Genomic DNA, 24,463 nt, shown 5'->3' with positions numbered 1-24,463 from the left:
TCCTTTATTTCTTCTACTTAAAAAATTCTGTAACTTTGCCTACTGAGGGTTATTTTTGTTAAGGTTAAAACAGATTAAAACCTGACCTAAGAAAGTTTCCTTAAGTATCCAGCCTCACCTTTTAATATCATTGCCATGTTTTTACTGTATGTAACTGAAGTCAACGGGCGTTTGAATCCTTGTATTTTAAAATGTGATCATTGTCATGGAAATCTCAAGTTGGGCGTTTCTTTCAGGTACAAAAAAAACCCCATAGTAATACATTATCTTCCCTTTTAGGTCAAATGGCAGGTGATCACACAAGGCTGGAATTTCATAACATAGAGACTGGCATCATCACAGAACGCCGGTATCTGTCTTCTGTCCCCTCCAACTTCATTGGACACCTCCAGAGCCTGACATTTAATGGAATGGCGTACATTGACTTGTGTAAAAATGGTGACATAGATTACTGCGAGCTCAACGCCAGATTTGGCTTCAGGAACATCATAGCAGACCCTGTCACCTTCAAGACCAAATCAAGCTATGTTGCCTTAGCTACATTGCAAGCCTACACTTCTATGCATCTTTTTTTCCAGTTCAAGACAACATCCCTAGATGGACTAATTCTATATAATAGTGGGGATGGAAATGACTTTATTGTGGTCGAATTAGTTAAAGGGTGAGTATATGTAAGTTCAGTAACAAATAAATAAAAATTTGCAAAATGGACCTCGATATCCAAAAATATACATTTAACACATATGTTGGCTTCTAAGGAAGTGGGCAGGGGTGTGGGGGAATCGCTTAAATAATATATTTGCTCAGATCACCTCTTATGAAGATATCTTATAAAGTTAATAGAAAATCAGTAGAGTCTTTTATACCTACATTTTCATTTACAAGGTACAAATAATACTGAGTTATGATAATGATAAGCCTTCCATGAATTGTACACTTCAAATGTGATTTTCCTTACTATGCATACTGTAATTCTACCAAAGAGTTTCTACAAATGTATAGAAATGTGTGCTAATTACCTAATATGAACTAATCAGATTACTTTAATTCCACAAAATCTCATTAATTCAAACTTAGTTCTGTATCAGAATTCCTTGAAGAATTTAGAAGGAAATTTTTTTTTGTTAAATTACCTTGAAGCGGTGAGGAAAATTTGAGGTCTTTTAATTGATTTGGGTACTCATTCCTTCAATCAGTGAACATTATAACATAGCTACAAATGGACTAGAGAACATACCAATCACTAAAATGGGGAATGTATAGATATAATGGAAAAACAGCATGAACTATTGCCTCAGATGATTATGTGCAAAGATTCAGGAGAGTCTTTGGGGAAATTAGGAAAATATATGAGGCTGGGAGTGAATATCAGAGCTGAGTCTTGAAGGATGAGTGCACGTTTTCCATATAAGAAACAGGCATTCAAGACAAAACAAGGGCAGGTGTAAGAAATTGGCAAAAGATGGAGATAGTGGTGGAAATAGGGAATGAGTCATGAAAGGTGACCTTCCAGTGTCATAAGGTGTGTTATAGACCATGATGCGAAAAATAATTTTCACTAATGCAGACGAGTAATCCTCCTGGATGAAATCGTATTGTTTCTTACTTTCTTGTTAGCGGAGCCTCTGTACAACTCACTGTCTGACTTCTAGCAAGCACTGAACCACATGGAAAAAAAAAAAAAATCTCCATTTGTAATATCTAGTTGGACTCCATCAAAAATTCAAGAAACGATGGCACTTTCTCAACCTTTGCTTTCTTCCCAGGTACTTACATTATGTGTTTGATTTGGGAAATGGTGCTAACCTCATCAAAGGGAGCTCAAATAAACCTCTCAACGACAATCAGTGGCACAATGTGATGATATCAAGGGACACCAGCAATCTCCACACTGTCAAGATCGACACGAAAATCACAACACAAATCACTGCGGGAGCCAGGAACTTGGACCTCAAAAGTAAGTGCACACCGAGTCAGAGTAACAGGCATGAACCCACACGGGCTCCACTCACATGGCAGGTCCTTTTTTTGGAGTGTGTGTATTGGTACTGTTTGCAAAGACTGACCAGAATTTCATTTCCAACACATGCTTAATAATACAACACACAAGCTTCTCTTCTCCTTTAATGTGGCAGAAACATATGTATTTTTAATAGCTCAAAATATGCAACCTCTAAGAATGCATGCGTGATTAAAATTTAAAGAGAAAACATGTTCTCAGTCTTGATATTTATTACAAAGACGAGTAGGTTGCTTGCAAGTTTCTTCAGTCCCTATAGTTTTTAATCAATTTGGGATCAAGATAACTAGATACCCAAGGAGTTTCTTTTAGAGCTTACTAGTTTTCTTTCCTTGGTGAGGTTTCCTGAATACTTCAGAGCCTCTGACCAACAGGGGTCTGAGCCTGGCCTTTACCCTTAAGTTTCCAGCAATGAATTTGCTAGAACATTCTACCCCCAATGCACACACGCACGCGCGTGCACACACACACACACACACACACACATCGGAATGCTTCCATCACCAGCTGCTAAGAAAGTTTAACAGACTTTTTCTTTCCCTATTGATTTCTCAAGTGAGCAAGACTAATGCTTAGAAAACATGTCAATAATGGGAGAAAATAACAGAAGTTTCTATTTGAATGGGCCTTTGTGATTCACTAAGAACATATTCAAATATCCCCATCTCATTTAACATGGCAACAAGCACTGGGCCAGGATTTTTTTTGGGTTTTTTTTTTTAAAGATTTTATTTATTTTTTTGACAGAGAGTAAGAGATCACAAGCAGGCAGAGAGGCAGGCAGAGAGAGAGGGGAAAGCAGGCCTCTGCTGAGCAGGGAGCCTGACACGGGGCTCGATCCCAGGACCCTGAGATCATGACCTGAGCCGAAGGCAGAGGCTTAACCCACTGAGCAACCCAGGTGCCCCAGACCAGGTTTTATCAGCATTTTCTTTTTTTTAAATGAATGTAGGAAATCTGAGCTTTGAATGGCTTGTCTAGGGATAAAAACAACTGCCAGTAAACACAGCCCCCATTCTGAGGCACCCCCTCCTTGCTCCCCTATCCTGATGTACTCCACAGCCCTGCAGGGATCATTGTGTGCACAGTTTTGCTTGACAAGAGCTGTTGATTTATATTGATGGGATCTTTTCCTTTGATTCAAAAGATAAATACTTGGGAAAGTTAGAGAAATGGAAAAAGAAAATCCAACAGAACTCTTTCTAGAGAAAAATGCTCTTTCTAAATAAGGTGAAAAGTGTTTCACATCCTGTAATTGCAGAATATATTTACAATCCTGGGACTATATTTGTCCAACACATAAAAATGTGTGATAATGGCTGTCTTCCTTTTTTCAGAGTGGGCCTCTTGTTAACTTCAAAGCGATCCTGTTTGTGTCCACACGGCTAATAGCTTAGCTCAGGGAGGAAAATGAAATTCAAAGGAAATGCTCTTTAACAGGCTATAGCTCTTTCTCTTTCTTCTCTTTGACTGAAGAGAATGGAGTGCATTTTCCGTATTTTCCCATTTTGTAAGTCCCTCTGTTTTGCACAGGGGGTTCAGGTGGTAATTATCAAGGGAAAGGGAGAGTTTGTAACATTTGGTGTCCTGGCCATGTCAGCCACCAAAGCTAAAGCTGGATGATGTCCTGTTTGTGGAGAGGGAGACCTCAGTAAGCATAAATGAATTTTACTGGAAACTGCGGACACTGTGTGGGACACTAACAGGGCTGGAAAAGAAGCCATTCCTGGTTGGTGGATGTCTGTGACCTGCACAGACCTACATACACTTTGAGGGTATAGCGAAGTCATGCAAGGCACTGGGTTCTAGATCACTGGACAACCAGGACACTGTCTCCTGAGGTAAATATTTGCTTATTGTTCATTTAAAAAATTGAAGTGAGGGTAATAGGAGGTCATGATATAGCTTTCTTTCTGGTCTGTTGGTGGGGGACTTTTACAAATCTAAGTGATCCTTGAGCTGATTTTTATTAAAACATTGAGTGTTTCATGATTCCAAGTGTAAGAAAGGTTTTTTTATCTACAAAGCAGAAACTAAAACAGTGAGTTAAAAATTGCATTTTATATAATATTTAGATACTAAGCAGTGAATTCTGACTGAATGCATCTGTTTAAAAAAAAAAATCACTATTTAAACTAAAAGTGAATTTCCCAGCTGAATAGAGATTCTACACTAATGACAACCCCCTTTACCTCATGAAGTTCCTGTGTGTTTCCAGATTTATCAGGCTATGCCAAAAAGTGAAAGTAGGTTCCTAAAATTGAAATTTAAAAATTAAAAGCCAAAGCTGTGGGCTTATAAATTAAATGTGTGGTCCAATGGTGATTATCACCCCAAAGAAGCCTGCTTGACATGTGTGCTACCCACTAAAAGGGGCTTAAGAAGGGAGCGTGGTCATGAGGCAACACTTCGCCTATCTTCCATCACCACCAACTTTTGGTGTATGTGGTGAGAGGCATTGGCCAGATGAGGAGTGTTTACCGAGCACTTTCTCTGTGCAAAGAATGGAGAGTACTTTTTTTTTTTTAAAGATTTTATTTATTTATTTGAGAGAGAGCACGCACAAGAGCGGGGAGAGTAAGAGGGAGAAGCAGACTCCCTGCTGAGCAGGGAGCACTGATGCCAGACTCAGTCCGGGACAGGCAACCAACTGAGTCTCTGAGGCATCCCAGAGAGTGCGTCTTTGAAGAGGAGGAAAGATTCCTGTCATGAGAAGCTTTCTGTCCCGTGGAGCAGATTGACTTGCGGCATTTGCAGGATAGAGAAGAACGGGACACCCCGGAGCCACTTCAGTGCATTAAAACGAATCTGGTGGCACCAGGGAGAGTTTTAGGGGAGGTTATGTTTAAGGGATTTCGGAAGGATGAGTAAAACATCCAGGCATTTTCTCCTTCCCACCTGGACACCCAGTGGAATTAGGGAGGGCTGATTGATGTAGGAGAGCATCCAGGAACTCTTCACTCTGAACTGAACAGCATTGTTTTCTTAGCATGCTAGTCACATAGAATTCAGACACTCTAAATATGGGAAAAATGAAAGGTGACCTATTTTGGTCCATCATTTTATTTCATGTATGTTTGCCTTTAAAGAATTAAAAGAAAGTTATCCTATTTACTCTACAGTCAAAGTCTCTGCCACAATCTTTAGTTCTCAACGTGAGGTCAGCCAACATTACCCCTTCACAGTCATGTGGTGGGGTTCATGAGATGCAAGATTCTGGATCTTGCCTCAGACAGACTGAAGCTGTAGACACTTGAGAGTAAGGTGCAGGAAATGGCCGGTGTCTGTATCTTTGAAGACCACTCACTAATGTAGATGCCATGTGTTTCAGAACCCTGAAAAGATGCGGTGTCCATGTTGAAGCAAAATTTAAGTCACTTTGGAATGCAGTACAAATCCTGGTTTTACTTTTACTTTAGAATTTTATTTTTGTTTTGTTTCATCAGGCCTGGTTCAAAGAGACATGGATAGTTACTTCAGGGTTATTTTAAGTATTTTTTTTCCTCATGTTACCATACCTCAAAAAGACACTAGAGGGCAGCATCAGGCCACAAAAACTTGCCTTACAAGCCTGATTGGAGGGGGAGAACCTCCACAGGCTCTCCTTGTGCTGAAGCAGAGTTTCTTTGTTTTCAGCCATTTAATAATGTTTGGGGCCTTTATAAAAACGTATGCTTTTATCTGCCTCTCTGTGTCATTATATAGAGAGGAATTTAGTGTAGAAATTTGCAAGCTAGGGACCATTCATTCCATTCTCCACCTTGACTCCACTGGAGATGGTCAGGAATGGGCAGGAGTCTAATGATCTTTCTCAGGGAGGAGGAATCCCATGCAGGTGACCTTGTTCAAATTATCTTTCGTGACACTGCCGAGTTCTCAGGGGGTTCTGTGTCTCTCCCTGCTGATACAGTTTTGCTTTCATCTTTATTTCCCAGCTGTTTGTGTTCTATTCCCTCTGGCTATTACGTACAAGCTGGATCTCGCAATGAAAAGAGCAGCATAAATTTGCTCTCCGCAATGATTTCCTAGCACAGCTGCGCATTCATTGTGGGACTTTTGAGTCCTGCCCCCTTTAGAGAGACAAAGGGCTCGTGTAATTCCTCCTTATGTTCCTTCTCTTGTTCCTGTATTTGGCACATTTATATGTTTGTATATGTATGTATATGAGAAGGAGCGAGTATTTATTGACTTTCTACTAAACACTAAATAGATTTAAATGAGGTTATTTTATTTCACCCAGGGATTTAAATTAAGGTCAGTCTTGCTCATACGTTAATCTAGTAAAAGAACAAAGATAGAAAGGACTGTCTTTAGCCCCTGTTTTCCATGGGCACCCTTCTTTAGGGCATTACTTAAGTTTATCCTTTAGCAAATTAAGGATAATTTACTTGATTAGGAAAAAAATAGATTTCTGAGTGTGGAGAATACAGTGCCCTCAGGTGGCCACTTAGCAAACTACTTACCAGTGAATAATCCTCAACTAGGTCAGCCCAGGCAGAGCGTGAGCCTTTGTTCTCCCCCACTCTCTCCTTATCCCTTGCCCCCAAGGGCTTTTGAGCAAGCTCTCGCTCTGTCTTCCTATCTTGTCTCTTCTCTCCTTTTTACCGTTATCTGCTTTTTAACCTTCTTGATATTCCTCCTTAAATCTTACTTTGAAAGCAGCCACCTGCTCTTGTTTATCCTGTGACTAAGCCCCTGAAAGTTTCCATAATCAGAGACAACCAACCAGGACTGCCCTTTCAAATACTTTCAGCCTCTCAGCAAAGACTGAAGATGAATAGTATTCACGTTCTTTTCATCTAGATGGTACACCGTGTCTTTGCGCTCAGCTACCTACCCTCTGCAATCCTGAATATAACACCTATGCTCCCCTCTCTCTGCCCTTTAATGTTGCTTTTTGACAAATCATTGCTGCTGTTCTTTCATGATTGAGATTTTATTCCCATGTCCCGATCCTGTTTCAGTATGCCTGAGCTATGTATTTTCAGACTGTGTGCCTTGCCCAGACAATTTGCTGAAAAAGAAACTTTCAGAGAAGAGTCCAACTCTGAGTAGAGCCTTTTAAAGCAGAAGATAGCGTTGAAGCTGGAAGCAGGCATCTGTTGTCCTGTTGCTTAAGCTGTCTTTATGAGATTTTTTTTTTAAATTTGTGAAGAGCTAAGATTTATTCACATTACTTTAGTTAATGGGAGATTATTTTAAGGATCCATTAGGAAGAGAGACAAATCCTTTCAGCTGATGAACAATGAGGCCACTCAGAGAATAAGAACTTTGTTCTGATTGTCATACTGGGATCTCAAGAGCAGCCCTCCCAGGTGTTCCCTTGGACATGAATATCCACTGCTCCCTAATTTCAAGCTCTACTGCCAATCCCTTCTCAATGGCGTCTTCTCCCACTTAGAGATAATTTCTCTCTGTTCCCTGCCTTCTCCTGCTCTTGGCTTCTGCCTTGTGGCTTCAAACTAGTGCTTTTGTTCCTGTGCATTACCACTTTGTCTCTTCCTCTCTCTCTTCATCTCACTTTCAAGTTCCCCCAAAGACGTGGTCTCATACAGTGAGTGGACCTTCCTAGAACACAAGTCCATGGGCTTTTGCCCCACTGTTCTGGGTTAGGCTTACTTCTTCAGGCCAAGTAGCTGTACACACAGAACTAGATTTGCATTGGCATAAAACCCAAACTTGAAAGATGATCTCTGGGAAGGAGGTTATGAGCTGGAAGGCTCTGTGAGCTTCTTAAAAGGGAGTGGGGTGATTAGTTTATTCAGAAGGGCCCTGAGTGTCATGCCAGAGGTGAGGAGGAGGGAAAGAAGGGGTTGCAAGCAAGAGCGTAGAGTTTAATCTACAGTTATTCCTTTGGCTTCACTGCAGAAAATGGGGGCAAACTGGGGAAAAGAGACCACTTTGCAGGCACAGTACAGAATAGAGACAATCAGGCTCTGAGGACATACTCAGACTTGACATCTGTTACTCTGTTTCCCACACAAGAATTGAAAGACAATTAGAGATATGAAACAATTGTTTCTCTCCTGGTATCTCCAGTGGATTCCCAGGCTTTCCAGATATCAGTCTAAGTCTGGTCTCTTTACTTCAAGGCCTTTGTGAGTGTGTTCAAATCTCACTGTCACCCACACTCCCCATGAGACATCTCCTCCCCATACCCAGTTGTCTTGGACCACTCTCTGACCTTGGGCATGAAAGTTCCTCCTTCTGCTTCCCTTGGACCAACTTAGACAACTGAACAGACTGTAAGTTCTTTATTCCCAGTCAACGATTCTGCTTTCTTTTGTATTCCTCCACTCATTGTACTTGTTTTGGGGTCTCTTCCACATTGGGCATAGGTTTTCTATGTTTAAATTTTTCTATGCCCTCTAAACCTATTATTTGAAGTTTACCTTCCCACCATTAGGATCATAGGAGCTTAGAGCTCAAAGTAATCTGAGAGACAGACTGGTCTGAGTTGTTTCTTTTACAGATGAGACCAGTGTGCTCAAGGGAAATGTGCCAGCACCACCATACAGATAATTAGTGTTTCTAGATCTGGTCTTTTAATTCCCAGTTGAACACTTTTTACCATAGGCCAGGGAAGACAAGTTTTATTGTTCATAGCAACTCAGTTGGTTGCAGGTGAAATCTTGGAGCGACATGGTGAAGAGAAATCTGAGAACTTCTATGGTCTTTTTGGAGAAGACTCTTCATGTGGTCGGCCCTAGGCTCCAGATGGAGACTGGTGGTGTGTTGCCTTTTTATTTCTGGTGCAACTTTAAAGACCCCAATCCTCCCAGTTTTCAGTTGCTTTAGGGCAGGTGATACAGGTGCTTAAAGCCCCAATGTTGGCTTCTACTTACCCTTGACACTGGCTGAGCTCTGGCAGCCACAGGTCTTGGCTTGTGTGCTTGGAAGAGCATAGAAGAGGTCCTGTTCCAGAGAAATAGCCTTTCCCGGTCCTCCCACGGCAATGTGTGGGGTCCTGGAAACCTGAACCAAGTGCTCAAATGCCTTTTGGACAACGTGCCCATTTACCATGTCCCAACAGAACAGTGATTAGATAAGATGAGCTTTTACAGCTGGTGACATTTATGCTGTGGAGGAGAACGTGCCTATAGGTCCTGAGGTGGGTTCTTAAGGGTCAGCTACTGTTCTTAAGGGTCAGCTACTGCTCGTAAGACCTCACCTCATTGTAGCTAGGCCTTCAGTGTTCATCTCTCTTCAGGGAATGCCTGGCATGCAGCTGAGATGTCTTTTTAGAAGTTGAGCTTCTTGGTCAAGAGCTCCCGGTGTCAGAGCCATCCGAGAAGCCAAGTTTGGTAACATTTCTCTTACGGAAGAAGTACTTGAGTCTTCAGAGTTTTCATGGGCAAACTCTTTTTTTTTTTTTCTTTTTCCTTTCCTTCCTTCTTCTTCTTTTTTTTTTTTTTTTCTAAAAGGAGACTTAGACAAAGGTCTTTGGGGGTACAAAAAGCATAAAGCCATTCAGACTAACTTCAGTGAAAAAAGGAGAAGTGACTCAACGTATATCATTCAAGGAACCCAAGGGCCAGAGAGAAAAAGTTTAAGGCTGGACCTCATGAAAGCCATATTTGGGAAACCTGTCAGCAACAAGCCAGCATCTTCACTCTCTTGGTCTCCCCTGGGGCTGTGACTTGCTTTCTCTTGGTTCCCCAAAAAGCCCTCATTATTCTCCCTCTTGGCACACTGGCTTTCCCTGCTATCACAGGCATTGGGGAAGGGACCTGGCTTTTTACCCCTGAGCAATTCAGATACCCACGAGAGGCTGACTTGAGTTTCAGAGTCCTAGTGCCAAATTCTTGGAGAGTAAGGTTGCTTGGAACATAGCATCTTCTCTGTAGAATAAGGGATGGTAGGAGGCAGGGTCATACTGTAAAAAAATATGAATTCTCTAGATTTGTTGGAAGAAATATTTGAACAGACTACTTGGGAGTCTAAGTGGAGCCATCGAGGGCTCTGAAAGGTGATCTATAAGCTCATATGCAAAAATCAAGCCGGTGTGTCTGCTTTGTTCCGGAGCAGGGGTTGGGGGTCAGAGCTACAGCCATCAAGATGGTAGAAAAACTGGATTTTGCACACCACCAAAATGTTCATACAATTAAATTCATAAATGCTTGCATGGATAAAATTCTCCTGTGGGTGGAGTGAGACTGTTGATCTGGAATCAGAGAGAGTGCATGAGATACAAAAGCCAGAAACAGAAGTCAGAGCCTTTTTGGATTTTGAGGAAACACAAGGGAGAGAGAATGCTAGATTTTTATCCTCTGCAAAATTGGAAAGATTTAAACCAGGCTCTTCTAGATCTATAAAGGACAGAGCAGCCATGGCTGACTTGTGGGTAATATTACATTTGTTCCTTATAGATCTCAAAAGTAAATATCACTGTTACTTTCAGCCGTGGTTCCATTTAGTTAGGGTTTAGTAATAATGTGGATCCAGCCCTCTTCTACCGTGACCCAGAGATCACACTAGTTTTCAGTTTCTTCTTTTAATCCTGAACAATTCCTCTTGAGCCATGGTTCAAAATCAGAACAGACTGGAAAGTGAGTTGGGCTTAGGACAAAGATACCCCTATCCCTGTAGAGATGCTTCAGAGCCATTTCCACCATCCTGATGCTCGTAGCAAAGCACATTTTTCATGTTACCGTGCTGCTGAGGGCCTCATGTTTTTGACACACTGGAGGTTACCTCCAATACTACTTTGGAATTGCATTAGGTCAATCAGGCTTTCTTATTAATGCCGCATTAATGTGGTTTTCTCTTTCTGCCCTGAAAAAGGGTCCTTTCTTGACTTCTGCAGTTAATTATCGTGTTTTTTCTTGAGGATAAGCAAGAAGCAATATAACATTGTAATTAAGGACTCTCGCTCTGGGGTCGGAAAGGCATAGGTGAAATAGCATCCCTACTATTTATTTTATGTGTGTCCTTAGGCAAGGCACATCACTGTTCTCTCCATCATCATGTACCCTTTGCAAAGCATCAGCTGAGAGGTTTACAGAGATGATCTCTTCGATTTTCATGACGAAGTGGCCAGGTTGCCATACTAAGCTCCATGTTACAGATGATGAAACTAAGGTGAGGTTTAGGGAAGTTAAACATCTCACCAAAACAGTAATGATAATGATATTAAATATTAAATAGTTATAATAATTATTTTAACCTTTTCTGAGGGCTTATCATATCCCATGCACTGTTACAAGTATTTCACACATGAGATCTCATTTCTCAGAACGGTTCCCAAGATCAGCCAAAGTGTTCTTTGAAACTTGAGCATTTATAAGAAGAGGAGATTTTGTAAGGTTCACCTGGATATGAAGGCATTGACAATATTTAGGCCACTTTTTCCAGGTTTCTTAGAGGTTGCTTATTAACATTCTTAGGCAGGTAGCATGAGGCTCCCCCACCTCTCTTGCCCACTGTTATGCCCCAATAATGGGTTCGTGATTCAAGGAGCGAGACTGATATAAAGCGAAGGTCAAGCAAAGCTTTATTTCACGCCAAGCATCAAGAATCAGACCGAACGTTCGGGGAAGCGCCTCTTACAAGAGAGGGCAACCCTTCTCTGTTTCACAGACTAGCTTTTACGGGCAAAGGCCATGCATTTGGGTCTGGCCATGCACAGGTGGCCAATGAGATTGTAACACACACGGGAAACTCCACAGTGATGCTAGGTGACCAATTGAATTACAATTTACCCTAGTAGACATTTGAACCAGCCTATTATACCTTGATTAGAATTGGCGCCAAAAAGGCTCCCAAAGGGCGGGGCCCAGACTCCTTGGTAGCTAGGGAGACAGTATGCAACCCCCCACTGATTGATGTCTCCACCTGGCCTGACCCACCCTTATATCTGGGCTTTGTTACCTGGAGCTGGTTTCCAGGACTTGTTTTTAAGTAAATCCCCTGGGGGAAGGGGAGCAGGGACAGTTTAACTTTAATGAAAGCCTCTTGCTAAGTAGGTCCTTACACCTCCCACCTAGTCTTGCTTCGTTACACCCACTACTTGCATTGCCCACCTCCGGTTCCCCTTGAAGCCCCGAGACTGGAAAAAGACTTCTCCAAGCCCTTTAAGGTCGTGTGCTAATGTACTCTATCTACAACACAGCAGAACTTTGGCATTTATAAATTGGACACACATGGTTCAATATATTTTTGATAAGCTTGATGTTCTAAGAAAGAATTATTTGTTCTTTTGCTGGGACACAAGTTTGAACCATGCACAGCAACAGGGTGATATGCAAAACTGGATAATTTCGTGAAAGAAACTGTCTCCTGGCCTAGCATTTGTCTTTGTTCTCTGTTCAGGGATGTATAAACTGCCTTCATTAGTGCCATCAGCATCATAATTAGTGACTTATTAAATAATGTCATTTATTGAGTACCTGTGTGTCACTGTATTAAGGGCTTAAATGTGAAATCATTAAATTAAATAAGCATGATGTTCAAATATAATTAAGCTACAGTATTATTTTTTACCTCAAACTATCACTTCAAAATGTATTTGTACCATATACTGGTTAAGAGGAAATGTTTGGACTCACTCTTAAGACTATTCTATGATCATTTTACATCATAGAAGTTTTTTAAAAAAATTTTGCAGTCAGGAAGTGTTGGGTTGTCTGTCCCAGACTCAGATTATTTTATCTTTATTGTGTTGGTCCTTCATCCAGGACTTAAATTTTGATATTCTTTTTCATAGGTGTGGCTTCTTAATCTTTTTTGTTTGTTTGTTTTAAAGATTTTATTTATTTGACAGAGAGAGACTACAAGAGAGGGAACACAATCAGGAGGAGTGCGGGAGAGGGAGAAGCAGGCTCTTGGCAGAGCAGGGAGCCTGATGCGGGGCTGGATCCCAGGACCCCAGGATCATGACCCGAGCTGAAGGCAGATGCTTAATGACTGAGCCACCCAGGCATCCTGTGGCTTCTTAATCTTTACAACAGTTAGATGAGTGAGATATTAGTGTTTCCACGTTACAGATGAGAAAACAGAGACTCAAAAAGGCTGAGTGAGTTCCCTAGAAGTAGAATTTGAACCCAGGTTTGTGGAAATATTTAAATACTACTATGTGTATTTGCCAACACATAAAATGGAATTTCTTCTGAATGTTTCTAGTGAAAGATACTGCTTTTTTAACACTTAGGGTGAAATGTTATATAGTAAAGAAAAAATTCCCTCTTCCATATAAAACTTGAAACTTACACATGACTACGTTTTATAGTGCTGAAAATTTCACTTGTGGTAATTATAGGAGAACTAGATATTTCTACTTCGATTTTTCCACATGTTCTTTCCACCCATATGTTTGCATAGAACCTATGTATTGGTTCTATTTCCTTAGCCTCTGAAGTCTTTCTCAAGCATTATAGCTAACAATTTTAAAAAATATTTTATTTTTATTTATTTGACAGAGAGAGAGAGAGAACACAAGTAGGCAGAGAGGCAGGGAGAGAGAGGGGGAAGCAGGCTCCCTGCTGAGCAGAGAGCCCAATGCAGGGCTCGATCCCAGGACCCTGAGATCATGACCTGAGCCCAAGGCAGAGGCTTAACCCACTGAGCCAGCCAGGTGCCCCATAGCTAACAATTTTAACTATTTTATGTTCTTATCATGTATTCTATAGAAATTTATGTTTATAGGTACTTAAAACCAGGCCCAAGCAAACTAAGTACTTGGTTGGATGATTGGACATTGGCTGATCAGTCTTTAGCTTGTACCGGTAGGCTATTTTCAGTCCGTTCTATTGTTAAGCCCTTCCTTGTGCTAGCCTTTAGGGAAGGTTACCCACACCTCCCTGTTCCCCTTTTTGTCACTATTGTTAAGTACTTGCATTTCTCCTTAAGAGTAATTTAAATATTGGAAAAACAAATTATTTGGAGATAGGCAGTAAAGAATTATAGTATTCCAGTGAGATTTGATAGCCTGATTGAAAATATTCCATCTTCCAGGCACAAAAAGAATCCCTTCTTTGAAAAAAAAAAAAAAATGAAAGAGAAGTTCAGATACTTAAGAAAAAAAAAAATAAGAGTTTTATTTGACTCTATAAAGCTCATGTATTTTAGAAGATTTTTTGGCAATGTCCATGAAGTTTTTTTGGTGTACTTTATATCATTTTTGTCCTCCATGCTGTCCAAAAACCACCGGTGGCTTTACCCTCTTTTATTCTGTATATCTTACTTGAGAACAGATGTCCTTTTTTTGACCTGCATTAAACAGGCCATTATTATGGGAAAGAGGTGTTCTTCTAAACTTACCCTGTATAGCACTAGCTCTTCCCCACCCAAAATAAATGTTCCTTTATTTTGAAATAGGAAAAGAAAATTTCTTTGAGTTAAGGAAAATTATTTTGAAAAAGAAAGAAAGCCAAACTGTTATACAGAACCACTCAAAATCTTAGGAAAGAGAAGATTTGCATAGGTCCTCTTAGTGGTCCCTTAGTTATAAGTCTGCGTTAATTTCAGGAACAGTCGTTTCTAAACTCCTCCACCTGTTCTATTCCTGTCACTGGGATGATTTTTAGCAAAAATAGGAGGCCGCGTAGTGTAGTGGGAGAAGAGGTAGCCTGGGAGTTGGAGTTTTTGGTGTCGTTCTCCTGGTCCTGGTTGCATTGTCTTGGACAATTAGCTTACCTTTTCAGAAGGGTGGTTTCCTTACCTGCACATGGGGTTAATAATAACTTCCTGCCTATCGGGAAGAGCTGGTGTGAGGATCAAATAGAACAGGAGGTGGCAGAGCACCCAAACCGAGGCTCGGTGCATGTATAAGGTGTGACATTAGTTTTGAGATGGAGAACCTCGGCAAGCCGTGTGCGGTCCCAGACAGCATCACACACTGAGTGAGAAATGAAACAGGAAGTGGTGACAGGACTGTCTGATGCTAAAAGGATGTCTGAGGTAGCTACACTGGCTGTCAATCGGATGAGGAACGGGAAGAATAATGATACTATCTGAACTGCGTTTTCACCTACAGGCAAGTTTACGAAACCATGAGACAAAGTGAGCTTGGCATGAATTTACATGCCTGAACTCGTACCCCATCTGCCATGGTGTCACTGGCATAGAGTGGGTTTAGAAGAAGATGGATTGCTACACACACCTCCGTAGCAATTCCATTTTATTATTTCCCATTTAGCATGCCCACCAGCTTTCCCTCACAGTCTGTTGGCCAAACACACAAACAGAATCTGTCTTCGTGTTCTAAGTTTTGTAATTCTCCTTTTAAAACAAAAATTCTTTTTTTGGTCAAGTTTGTTTTGAAAATATCAGATAGAAACAAAAATTTCAGAACGGCGAAAGCATTATGTGTCCTGTTTATAAACATAATGACAGTATTAACTCTTAATGCTCACTACAAGGAAAACATTAAAGTCTGGATGTAAACTTGATCAGACCTCCCCCCCCACACACACACACAGACACATACACCTGTCATACACAAGTATTAAGTTTGGCCATCGAAGAATGCAGGTGTCCTCCTTAACTGTTGGTAGGAGGCAGTTGAAAAATAGCTGCCATATCTAAAAATCAGACTGGGGAGTCCTAAGAATTCTACCCACTCGTCAGGATTGTGATACCTAATATTTGTGTGGAAGCAAATTGATTTTGTCTTGAGGAGATTACTCCGTTAGTGTGCAGTTGAGCCTCCCGTTGCCCTGGGTGTCTGTGTTAGTGTGCACGGACTCCTGCTAACATTTACTTTCCTCCACTGGCCAAGATACTCTAAAACATTCCTGTATTTTGGAATAGTAGAACTACCCAAATTGGCTACTTACCACTTTTAATATACAAGTGTACAAACCAGTTCAGAGTCAGTTAACATCATCATAGTTTCAGTGGACCTGTGCTTGGAATTAGGCCCTGCCATTTTCTGGCGTTGTGGCCTTGAACCATAGTGTCTTTATCTGTGACATGTCTCCAAGATAACTGTTACTCCCTTTTGTCACTCAACAGGCAAAAATCCAATGAAATGATACATGGCCAAGTATTCACTAAAGTTTAGAATACTGCACCAACACCAGTCGTTTTACTCTAAAATCACGGCTCTTTTCTGGTTTTGACCATGGCAGTGCTTGGGACTCAAAGCAGTGGGGAGGCTCGCTCTCTCAGCCGGACAGGGCTCTACATTTAAATTCCGCTGTCTCTGTGACTTTTGTGAAATGGAGAGTCTTTTTAGCAAAAGCAATGTACTGTTGGATGTGGAGCCTGCTGTAGGATCAGGAATCCTTGTGGCTGGCAAGGAGCTAAGACATAGTAGCAGTAGACCAGAAAGACTCTACTCCTAGAAGTCCTTGAGTGGTGGCCCAAGGGCTGCATGGAGTGAGACCACAAACTCATAGTTAGTGCGCATCGGGATGAAGAGCCTTCCCAGGGCAGAGCATCAGGAGTCTACAAAGTCAGCTTGGTGCTGTTCTATGGTCACAAATAGTAAATGCATGCCTCTCTGTGATGCCAACAGGGGAACAGAATTCAAGAGTCTGGAGAAATAGTGTAAATAGTGTAAAAGGTCCACAGTGTGAAGTGTACCTATGGAGGCCACATAACTTAGATCACATGTTTTTATGGAGGAACACAGAGAATGACAGAATAGCCAGAGACAGAATGAGGCAGAGGGCCAGGGTGGGCTGGAGTTTCATTTCCCACAAAGATTTTTTCAAATTATTTTAATGGCAAAACACTCCTGAGGGGTTACTCATCAGCACATGTTGATAGCCTAAGCTGTTTCTGTACTTCTGTCTTCTGTCTGCTTCTATCTGCACATAAATTCAATATGCTACTTAAAATGGATCATGGATTGGGGCGCCTGGATGGCTCAGTCAGTTGAGTGTCTGACTCTCAGTTTTGGCTGGAGTTATGATCCCATGGGTCATGAGATCAAGCCTGCCTCTGGCTCTATGCTCAGCGGGGAGTCTGCTTGAGATTCTCTCTCTCCCTCTCTCCCTGCCTCTCTCCCGCTCATGCATACCCTCTCTCTCACTCTCTCTCTCTCAAATACATAAGTAAATCTTTTAAAAAAAATTGATCATGGATTGCTCTATTAGAATGGAGAAAAAAATGTCACTGCGTTGAATTCTCTTCATGAGTTGGATGGCTTCACTTCTGTGTTCAAGAAAGGAGGTGGTAGAAGAAAAATTCCCCAAAATTAACTTCATTATTTCTTAGGTGGAGGGAATGAGGGGTGAACATGACTGCTGTATTCATATAACCTTCACTCTGTCTTTTTAGTTCAAGTGATTCTTTAGTGAGTGCAAACCCACCAATCCATCCTTCCATTCATCTAGTTACTCAGTGATTAATAAGGGAAAATGAGAACATAAAGATGCTTAGCGCAGAAAAAGGTGTACAAGGGGAAAGGTACACAAGAACTGGAAAAATTTTTTTTCAATCAGAGGGACAAATGTCTGAAGTATTAGCAAAGCTAAGTCATCAGTTCTTGGCAATAATTGAAATGAAAGGCATGAGATACAGAATACACTGTAATAATGATTTTGAAATTTCAGTTTGGATAGCAAGGAGATGAGAAATGTGAATGCTGTAAACAGGGAAGTCTAGAAGTAGTTTCCTAGTGCAAGGGAGAGATGATGGCTTGATTTTAGGCTGAGCTTAGAAAGCCAGGGTAAGGGGTGCCTGGGTGGCTCAGTGGGTTAAAGCCTCTGCATTCAGTTCGGGTCATGATCTCAGGGTCCTGGGATCAAGCCCCTCATCGGGTTCTCTGCTCAGCAGGAAGACTGCTTCCTCCCTCTCTCTCTGCCTGCCTCTCTACCTCCTTGTGATCTCTCTCTGTCAAATAAATAAATGAAATCTTAAAAAAAAAAAAAAAGAAAGAAAGCCAGGGTAAGCCTAAAAATAATGGGTTTACAGGTGTTTACTGCAGAGGTAAAGCCAGGTCGTTTTAGGACTAAACCTTATGTATCAAGAAAGACTAAGATATAGAGAAGTTAGGGAACAACTAATAAACCAAACTGGTGACCGCTGAGCGTCTCCTCTGCAAAGAGTTTCTAAAATTAACCTGGCTTTTTAAAGAGACCTATAAAAAATGCAGATCTTGTGTAAGAGCAAAATACCTACTTGAATTGCTAACTTTGACTTGAGTATTAAACATTTGGTGCCCTCTGATCTTAGATGGGGTCTTGGTTGGTCCTTGTTGTTCAGTCCCATGTGTGGTTTGTTAAAAGTTTGCATTTGTCTACTCTTAAGCCTTAATGTGTTACAGAAATATCAATGACCCCCATGCTTTTACCTTCAGTAATTTAACCTAATTCCTTTAAGTAGTCAGAGGAAATAGTGACAAGTAGTCAGAGGAAATAGTGACTTTAGCTTTCTTCTCAGAAAACAAAACAAGGGGTGCCTGGGTGGCTCAGTGGGTTAAGCCTCTGCCTTCCGCTCAGGTCATGATCTCAGGGTCCTGGGATCGAGCCCCGCATCGGGCTCTCTGCTCCACAGGGAGCCTGCTTCCTCCTCTCTCTGCCTGCCTCTCTGCCTACTTGTGATCTCTCTCTCTCTCTCTCAAATAAATAAATAAAATCTTAAAAAAAAAACAAAAAAGAAAACAAAACAAAACAAAAAGACAAAACCAAAACAAACCATAAAGTAAATAAATGAGTGTTTGTTCCCTGGGGATTAAAGATGATTTTTCTTCTAAGAGGGCACACCTATTATAAAAACAGGTCTAGATTTAATTTGTCTGTCAAAGAAAAGCCTGTATTAAGGTATGTGGTCAAGATCTGACCTGTGGATGTTCGTTTGCAATGTGCAACAAAAGATTAAAATTGAAGATAATGATACAAATTTGGGGACAGAGTTCCCTTGTTTCCTGGGGTAAGGGAAGATACTTTTCCTGCAGAATAAGTCTCAGATATTAGCCTGGTCTGATTGCACTTGTTCTACCAGCCAGTCACAATAAGAATTGAGAGGAAAGTTAGACTTGTGCTCCAATTTGCTGTCCAAAGTCCAAGCCTTTCAAAGCAAGCTTCCAGAATTGTACTTTCTCTAGTCCAGCCAGCAGGAAAGAAAGGCAGTTGGTATTACTTCAGCTTCCCCCCACCCCCAAATACCACTTACAAGAGATTGCAAGAACCTTCTTAAGTTTCCCTAGAGTTTTAGCCATCCAAATCTACAAAGCACTTGTTCTTTTTAATGTATGCTCTTTTTAATTAAAAGAAAAGTGAGATGTTTAAGAAGCACCAAAAAAAAAAAAATTCATATGAATAAACAGGAAAGCTGAGTCAAAGAACTAATTATACCTTGACACTTGCATTCTGCTGCTGTAAGGCAGAGCTTGGAGTCCTCACTCTAATTGCCATATGCTCCCTGTTTTAACAAAAGAGAAAGTGTCTTACACCACTTCATTTACCTGCTTTTGGTTGATGGCTCCCAAGCCGTGCCTTCCAGCCTCAGCTCTCTTCCCAAAGACCCTGGTTCCTATCATCTGATCCCTATGGATCAATCCTACTCAAATTCCACATGTTTAGTGTTAAATGCAGTTCTTTCGCTTCTGTCCAAAGTATCATTGCTTCAAGTTCTGTTATCTCCTAGCTGGCATGACTTATATTTTTGGCTTTCTCATTGTCTTTTTTTAAAAGCCAATAGTCATAAATTCTATGGTGTTACTCAATAGACTTTGACTTTACTGATCCAACATTATTTATCATGGCTCCTTCGGAAACTCCCGCCTTCCAGCCAAGTCTGGCCTTTTATACTTTCTTGAATGCTGTATTTATTTTATCTGTGCTCTTCTCCAGGCCTGGCACTACGTTTATGCTCTTACAGAGTAGTGTATCCTACACTTTCTTCTGGTCTAAAGTCTTCTGTGATGCGTCACGTTACCATCGAAGTCCACACAAGCCTTTTATTTTTTCTGATTTTATAAGGTGCATTTAGCTTGAATCTTTTGACCTGGCCCTTGGGCTTCATAGAATTCTTGTGTTTCCTAGTCTATTTACATCAGATTAGAAAACATTTATCAAATCATTGTCCTCTCTTGTTACTGGGTTCAGTGCTGCTGAGTTTGTCACAGAAAATGAGCTTTTTCTTCTTGAGCTTCTTCTTCTTTTTTTTTTTTTAAGATTTTATTTATTTATTTGACAGAGAGAGATCACAAGTAGGCAGAGAGGCAGGCAGAGAGAGGAGGAAGCAGGCTCCCTGCTGAGCAGAGAGCCCAATGCGGGACTCGATCCCAGAACCCTGAGATCATGACCTGAGCTGAAGGCAGAGGCTTAAGACACTGAGCCACCCAGGTGCCCCGACTCTTGAGCTTCTTATAACAAAGGGCAAGGGGTACATCAAGTACATACATGACTACAAACTAAATCAAGTCAAATAAGACGTAAATTTGATGTCTTGTCATTCCATTTATACTAGCAACAAGGAGACAGCCTAGACATCTCATTCTTCTGTATTTCTTAACTACCATCAACCTAGAACGAGTTACACTGTAGGAGTACAGTTCTCACCAGACCTACATACACAGTCACACCAGTAACCCTTGTGTGTGGAACGTGTGTCTTTTACCTGCTGCTCGCATGCCTTCACTGTGATCCTCACAGACTTGGCAGGTAGGCGTTTCACATATGAAGACTCAGACTCTGAAAGAAGTTACGTAACTTAATGTGCCTGCACTAAGACAACCGGTAAGTGGCAGGGTCGAGGATTATAGCCACATAGAAGTAAAAATCCTATGCACAATTCCCTCCTCATTACTGCACAACTGCTGGAGTGTGGCTACCTGTGTCACCACCTCCGATCCTTCCACAGATAACAGTCTTGAGAGTGTGTGTGTATATGTTGCACTAGTCTAAAGATATAGGTATTTTGAGATTTCTTAAAAATATATATATATATGTTCCAAATGCTTGAGGTTATCTGGGTTTATGCATGTTCTCAGCATCTCCTGGTAAAAAAAAAGCCCCAATTCCATCATTGCTTTGTCATTGCATACATGGCCTACTTAAAGGATAGGAATAAAAATCAACCCTTCATGAGCCTGGAGAAGGGGTAACAGGCTGGCTTCAGGTCTGTAGGAACCTGTCCCTTATTAGATGTCTATCCTGGCTTTTGTTCATACACAGGATCATTAAAAAGCATATCCTCCTTCTCATGCACAGAATTTTGCTGGCAAGATCCCATTAGTGCTAATGGGTCATTTTAACTTCCATCACCTCCAGGATCAAAAGGAGAAGCTGCATCTTTGATGAAGCACTAATGCTACATGGGGCTCGGGCCACTTAAGAGTTTCCTTTGTTCTCTTCATAAGGCAACCCACCAGGGATCTTTAGACCACTCTCTACTATATGAAGAGTTTATAAAGACAGTATTAAGTAGTGGTGCTAAGTGCAGCTTCGGTAATGAAACTAAGAATGCATTCCCTACTTATAAATCAAAATCTCACTCACCTTAGTATATGATTGAGGCTTGTATCCTGCACTACTTGAATCAATATTTTGTGCTCTTTAAGAACACAAGGGAAAGATTACTACTTCTTTTCAGTAATCTCTGAAAAGTTCTTCAGGCACATATGTTTGGCAAGAGGGAAAAATAGGATTGTGGCAGGAAGCGGGGAGAGGAAGTAAGTGCTTTTTAGAATTAGCTCTCTCGCTGTGTTTTGCTTTAGCATTCTTTCTTGGTTCTTTTTCGTGGTGACCTCAGTCCATCAGGTGGCTGACAATGTGTGTTGAATGCCCCCTGTGCTTGGAGCCCAGTACAAGGCAATGGGGGAGAATGTGAAACAAAGAGAAACACAGTCTGTCTCTTCCAAGAGGTTGCAATCAGAAAGAGGAAGGATGGTTAGTAAACATGTAGTGCCCCATACATAACTTTAAGTTCTACCTCCAAAAACGCCAAAGCAGTGCCAAGAATTCTTCATTTAACTCCCCTCTGTTCTCTAACACAACATCCATTAGGCCTGGAAGAAATTTTCTAACAAATTTAGTTTGACAAATGAATGGAGGGAGTGTCTCCTTGCATTGATGTGTGACACATAACAGTATAAATCTCTGCCCAGAATCTCAGAAGTGCAAGGAGGATAACTCCATTTTTCTATAACTCACCTTGGTTTCTACTTTGAGTTCTGATTCTTTGAGTTAGTGAAAATGTACTCTCAGGCAATTTTATTTCCCTTATTTCCCTGAGATGGTGTCTAAATTATTTGGGGTGGAGGGGCACTTCACTGTACCAATCTTTGGGGAGATAAAGACTACACAGGAGCTGGTCTCGAGTATTTTCTCTGCATAGCTCAGGTGCCCACTGAATCGCCAGCATCTTCATTCTTGTGTGCATGACCCATTAAGGTCATTCTTTTTCTGTTTATTTCTGTATAACTCTGGGAATTGCTGTGTTGCTCCCATACCACTGTTGGAATACGGAGAGTTCTGTGAGGCTGCCTAAGTTCCTAGCATATCTAAATCTACCGTGCACTCATCTTTTCCCAAGGATTTCACTGTTGCATCTGGGTTCTCTGGAGGAAGTGCACACAGATCAATAGCATTCTCTAAACTTACCTGAAGTTTTGACCTCCACCAGGGTTTAGCCCTTAAATTACAGCACTAGGTCCCCTCTTTAGTATTCATCGATGACTATGCTGACATTTCTTTTCCTCCAGTTTTCTCTCCTGCTTGCCTCATGAGGGGCAGGAAAGATTTATTCTTCTCATGTAATTGCTTGTATATTCTGTCTCTTTCATTCCTTTAAGAGTCTTGGCTTTTAAGACTTAAACGCAGAAAGATAATTCAATAACTTTGGTTTTTGATTCTTATCCTTTCTCTGAGATAATGAAAACACAAAGGCTTTAAATTAAAGTGAGAGGAAAGACCAGGGAGAAAAAGGAAATAGGGTGAAAAAAAACCCAAGATATTTCAGAAATAGTATCTCATCTCACATGACAACCATGCTACTCTTTAATATTAAGAATATGGTTAGAAGAGCAAGATGGTGGAGGACTAGGAGACCTAAATTTTGTCAGGTCCCAGGAATTCAGCTAGATAGTATCAAACCATTTTGAACACCTACAAACTCAACAGGAGATGGAAGAAAAGAACAGCAGCAACTATGAACAGAAAAGTGACATGCAGAAAAGTGAATCTGAGGCATTCTTTGGGAAGATAGATGGCAGGGGGTGGGAGCCTCCATCCACTGGAGGCTACCGGAGAGTGATAGAGCAGTGGTGCACAAATCAGAACTTTTAGAAGTCTGCTCCGTGGAGGGACATCACTCCAGTGGCTAAGCTGGGGGTGGAACCCCCACTGGGATAGTGTGGTCTCAGGACCCTCGGGGTCACAGAAAGACCAGAGATGCCTGAGTGCAGCAGAGCTCCCAGGTATTGGAGCAGGGAGGCTGGCTGCAAAGATGGAGCTAAGGAGTGGGCTCTCATCTCAGGGTTGCCATAAACTGTGATCTGTGGCAGTGTCAGACCACTACTCTTTGAGCAGGGACCCCACAAGTGGCAGAGCCAGAGAGACCACCTCCCCTGCCACTTCCTCCACCAGGAGGAGTGGCATGGGAGCGTGCAGCAGGAATCTGCATCCAGACGGGGCCATGCACCAGAGATAGAAATGCTTGGTCACAGACCAGGTGAGCACAGACCATGGCTGGAGACCAGGGAGACAGGAGTGATTGACTGCTTTTTTCTGAGGGCTCACTGAGTAGTAGGGTCCCAAGTTCAGCTCCTCCGGACCTGGAGATTGAGAGGCCGCCATTTTCATTCTAATCCTCCAAAGTTGTACAGAAAGCTTTCAAGGAATAAAAACTACTGAGCATAAACCAGAGCAGATTACTTAGCCTGGCCCCTGGTAAGGGCAGTGCAATTCCACCTTGGGCAAAGACATTTGAGGATCACTGCAATAGGTCCCTCTCCCAGAAGATCAGCAAGAACATCCAGCCAAGACCAAGTTCACTGATCAATGAGAACTGCAAATCTCCAGCCGTGGGGGAACACAACAGGTAGAATTCATGGCTTTTCCCCCATGATTCTTTAGTCTTTCAAAGTTAAAATTTTTTAAATTTTATTTTTTCTTTTTCTATTTTTAAAAAATTTCCTCTTTCCTATTTTAACCAACATCTTATCATATCAATACCTTTTTAAAATTTTTTAAATTTTCATTTTTACAGTCATATTCTATCTCTTCATTATATTTAACCTTATTTTTTTACTATATAGAAGTTTTATTTCTTTAAAATTTTTGGATACAGTTTCTTCTAACAGACCAGAATATACCCTAAATTTAGTGTATGGCTTTGTTCTAGTCTCCTGCCTAATCACACTCTCTCCCCACATTAAAAAAAAATTTTTTTTCTTTCTTTTTTCAGCCAACTCCTACCTTATCAATTCCTTTTTAAAAATCTTTTAAAATTTTCATCTTTACAGTCATATTCCATGCCTTCATCATATTTACCCTTATTTTTTAATATACATTTTTATTTCTTTAAAATTTTGGGAGACAGTTTCTTCTA

The 24,463-nt window shown here is 41.1% G+C and overlaps 1 protein-coding gene across 33 annotated transcripts in view; it reads left to right on the top strand.

Annotated features, from left to right (window-relative positions):
• The window catches only part of NRXN1 (neurexin 1), a gene marked incomplete at its 5' end in the record, with an annotated part of 1,159,071 nt that overhangs the window by 564,825 nt on the left and 569,783 nt on the right, over positions 1-24,463 (top strand). For all 33 annotated transcript variants that reach the window (XM_080814815.1, XM_080814809.1, XM_080814838.1 and 30 more), the window contains 2 exons: positions 280-661; positions 1,767-1,957. In XM_080814815.1, the coding sequence (XP_080670941.1) occupies positions 280-661; positions 1,767-1,957 (573 nt within the window). The remainder of the gene's footprint in view (positions 1-279; positions 662-1,766; positions 1,958-24,463) is intronic.

This window comes from Martes martes (genome assembly GCF_963455335.1).
Source record: "Martes martes genome assembly, chromosome: 9".
NCBI classification, from domain to species: Eukaryota; Metazoa; Chordata; class Mammalia; order Carnivora; family Mustelidae; genus Martes; species Martes martes.
Note: the sequence above shows the minus strand (reverse complement) of the source record. Positions and strands in the feature narration are given on the sequence as shown.